Source organism: Carlito syrichta, unplaced genomic scaffold, assembly GCF_000164805.1.
Source record: "Carlito syrichta isolate Samal-C Ts95f unplaced genomic scaffold, Tarsius_syrichta-2.0.1 Scaffold314867, whole genome shotgun sequence".
Lineage (NCBI taxonomy): Eukaryota > Metazoa > Chordata > Mammalia > Primates > Tarsiidae > Carlito > Carlito syrichta.
The window spans coordinates 402,911-406,073 of NW_007258963.1; the positions used below are offsets into that span (position 1 = coordinate 402,911).

At 61.1% G+C, this 3,163-nt stretch overlaps 1 protein-coding gene across 1 annotated transcript in view; it reads right to left on the reverse strand.

Annotated features, from left to right (window-relative positions):
- HS1BP3 (HCLS1 binding protein 3) overlaps positions 1–3,163 on the reverse strand; it is a 51,315-nt gene that overhangs the window by 47,302 nt on the left and 850 nt on the right. The window contains exon 2 of the mRNA XM_021705983.1: positions 2,469–2,476. Coding sequence (XP_021561658.1) covers positions 2,469–2,476 — 8 coding nt within the window. The remainder of the gene's footprint in view (positions 1–2,468; positions 2,477–3,163) is intronic.

Here is a 3,163-nt window from a genome sequence, read left to right on the forward strand (position 1 = left end):
TGCCGCACCACTTCATGATGTCGCTTTACCGGAGCTTGGCCGGGGCAGCCGCCGTCGCCTCCTCGGGCCACGGCCGCGCGGACACCATCACCGGCTTCGCAGACCAGGCGACCCAAGGTACTGACGCCTCTTCTGTGCTCGCCCATCCCGTCCGGCCCTGGGCTGAGACCACCCCCGGAGCCATGTCACCGCTCACTTCCTTTCCGGGGCCGCGGCCCCGCGCGTCCCAGCCCCAGGTGTTAGAAGGAAACTTCGCCGAGGCCGCCGCACCCAAGCCCGCTGCGCCTGGACCGTGGTGGCGCGAGTCGCGGTAGCTCCTAGGGCCCGGCCCCAGAGGGCTGAGCGGGATCCTTTGGCCAGATTGTCCTGGCCTTGCCCACCGGCAGGTCCCCTCGCAGAGGCAGGCTGAGTCTGACTCTCCATCTGGGGCTGGGGCTGGAGGAGCCTCGGGCTCAGAGCCCTCTGAGAAGACAGGAGGGTCCGAGTTGGAACTCGGGGTTCCGCGAAGAAGGACTGCGCGGTCATGGTGGTGGGGGCTGCCTCCTTGCAGCAATTTCGGCAGCCCCAGCCTCCTGAGGGCTGCACAAACTGGGGGAAGCCCAGAGGAATCTGGGGCAGAGGCAGGTATCAGACTGAAGTCAACAGCCCTGGAGAGGCTGGTGGCATCACCAGGTATGAGGGGCGTCCCTCTCAGCAGGCTGGTCTGGGTGGTGGTTGCTTGTTCGCCCGTGAAGTGTGCAGTTATGGGTGCCTTGTTTGGTGCTGGGCCCCTGGGAGAGCCAGAAGTGCTTGTTCACCTGTGAAGTGTGTAGCTACGGGCGCCTGTGTCTGGTACTGGGCTCCTGGGAGAGCCAGAAGTCCAGGACTCTAGTTTTGTGGGGGAGAGGTCTGCAGGGACCATGTGGGAATGCAGGCCCCTCTCGGACCAAGCGTCCTGTTCCACCTTGCTCTGCCCTAGGCCTTCCAAAGGTAGGATGTGAGTGAGGCCATGGGGCAGTTGCTGTATCATCTGGATTTTATTAATCTCCATTGAAATCATTAAAGCAGACAGATAGGGAAAATTTAACTAATTTCAGGCGGAAATGCAAGTAATTTTGGCCTTAATTCTCTCCAGCCAGAGACCCAGCATGGAGGGCAGGAGGGAGAGAAAGGCTGACAGGATTGGGAAGTAAGCGCTGTCCATTTGAGGTGGACCCCGCTTGGGAGTCACTGACAGCCTCTCCACACCTCAGGTCCCAGCCTGGGAAAGCATGCAAAGGCAGCCCAAGACACCCACCCTCACCCCCCTCCCCCAATGCACACGCACTATGCCCATGCACAAACTGTTTCATTTTGGGTTCCTGGAAATCTTGGGCCCAAGAGGCCCTATGACTGGGTTTGAACTGTCCAGCGTCCTCTGAGGACCTGACACGGCCCCTGGACTGGATGGCAGGATACTCAGAGGAAGCCCCAGTCTCAGTACACAGGGCTAGGGAAGGCCGGGACAAAACGGTGCCTGTAGACTTCCAGGCTGCGGGAGCGGAGAGGGCACGCAGGCTCTATGCTGGCAGAAGCACCAGAATGCATCTTCTTAGGTTGAGCTTGGTCTACCATGGTTTCAGAGAGAGACAGATCCTCCCCTGGGGGAGCTCAGCTTGGCTGGCAAGGCTTAAGAGGAGGCTGCCTCTCCTTCCTCCCTATCTGGGGAAGAGCAGCGGCTGGGCCAGTGAAGCAGAGAGAGGCTAGGGGCTGCAGGGGAGAGGCCCAGGGGCCGCAGGGAAAGCTCAGAGGAAGTGCTCACACAAGCTGACAGAAAAAGCCTGGCCAGGAGCACTTGCCCAGGGCCTCTTCTGCCTCCCTTTTCACCCTGAGCCTCAACCTGGAAGAAGACTGCTTGAGGTCCCCAGAGGCCACCCACAGGGCCACACTTGGACTTCAGCATCAGGACTTGTCGTCCATGGTTGGTGAGCAAATCCCCAGTAGTGGGGTGAGTCTGCACAGTCTCTCCACGTTTGGGGCAAAATGAAACCATATGACCCCCTTCAAAGGGAGCTCCTTATCTGCTGCTTGGTGGAATTTTAACATTTTCCCCCTGAGCCCCCCACCCCAAAAAAAGAGCCCATAACCAGAAATAAAACCCACAAGTCTGAGATAAGTCACAACGGAGGGAAGAATAAGCCTGCGAAGGAACAAGCGGGTCCTGGAAGAAACCTCACCCGGCCGTCCCTTCACTGCAGTAAAGCCATGCAGGGCTGCCCAGGCCCTTCCGAGAGATTCCTTCGCCGTCTTTCCCCCTCCTTCGAAGGCCGCAGGAGCACCGGGAGGAGCCAAGCTGGGGTCCGATTTGTGGTCAGCAGCGTTTACGGCTGTGAGACCTTAGGTGAGCCCAGCGCCTATCTGGGCCTCAGTTCGCCTTCCCTTCGGCAAAACGAGTAGGTAGGACTGGGCGGCTCCGCGGCCGTGCCGGCGCGTTACCTCCTCTGGACGACCCGCAGGGCTCCAAGCTGCGTGGGAGACCGTGGCCAGAGGGGACATCCAGGCTTGGTTGGGGGAATAGAGACAGCAGACGAGGAAACAAGAGTTTTGGGGATCAGAATTCTCCGTTTTCGCTCAGCCGGGACTCGCGGCTCTCCCGAGGGCTCCGAGAGGACAGTCAGGAGCAGTCCCCATACAGGTCGGAACCCCAGGAAGGGGCGCGCGTCTTCTGAAGTCCCACTAGGCCTTCTGTGCGCCCCGGCCCGATGGTCTGGCCTGGGACTCTGCTCCCACAAACCCGAGGCTCTGGGGCAGGCACTGGAACTTGTAGTGGCCTTACGGCTTAGTCCCGGGTGCAGGGCTGCGCTTCTGGCTCCGCGGCACTGCGACATGCAGGTGTGCGTGGATGGTCGGGATGGCGGCACTTTTGGCTGGAGGAACTAGAACCCGGCCCCCATAGGCTCTCTTTGCTCTGACCCGGGTAGGTAGCGTTCCTGCCTGAGCCCAGACGCGGGGGGAGCGGGCGCCGGCTCCCTCCAGCTTTCCTCCCGTGCAGAGCGCGGCTGGGCTGTCCGCTGTTAGGAGGTCCCGCGGTCGGGAGTGCGGGCTTCGCTCTCATTCCGCTCTTTCTCTGTCCCTGCCTGTCCCCTGCAGACGAATCGGCAGCCGAGACGGGCCAGAGCTTCCTGTTCGACGTGTCCAGCCTCCC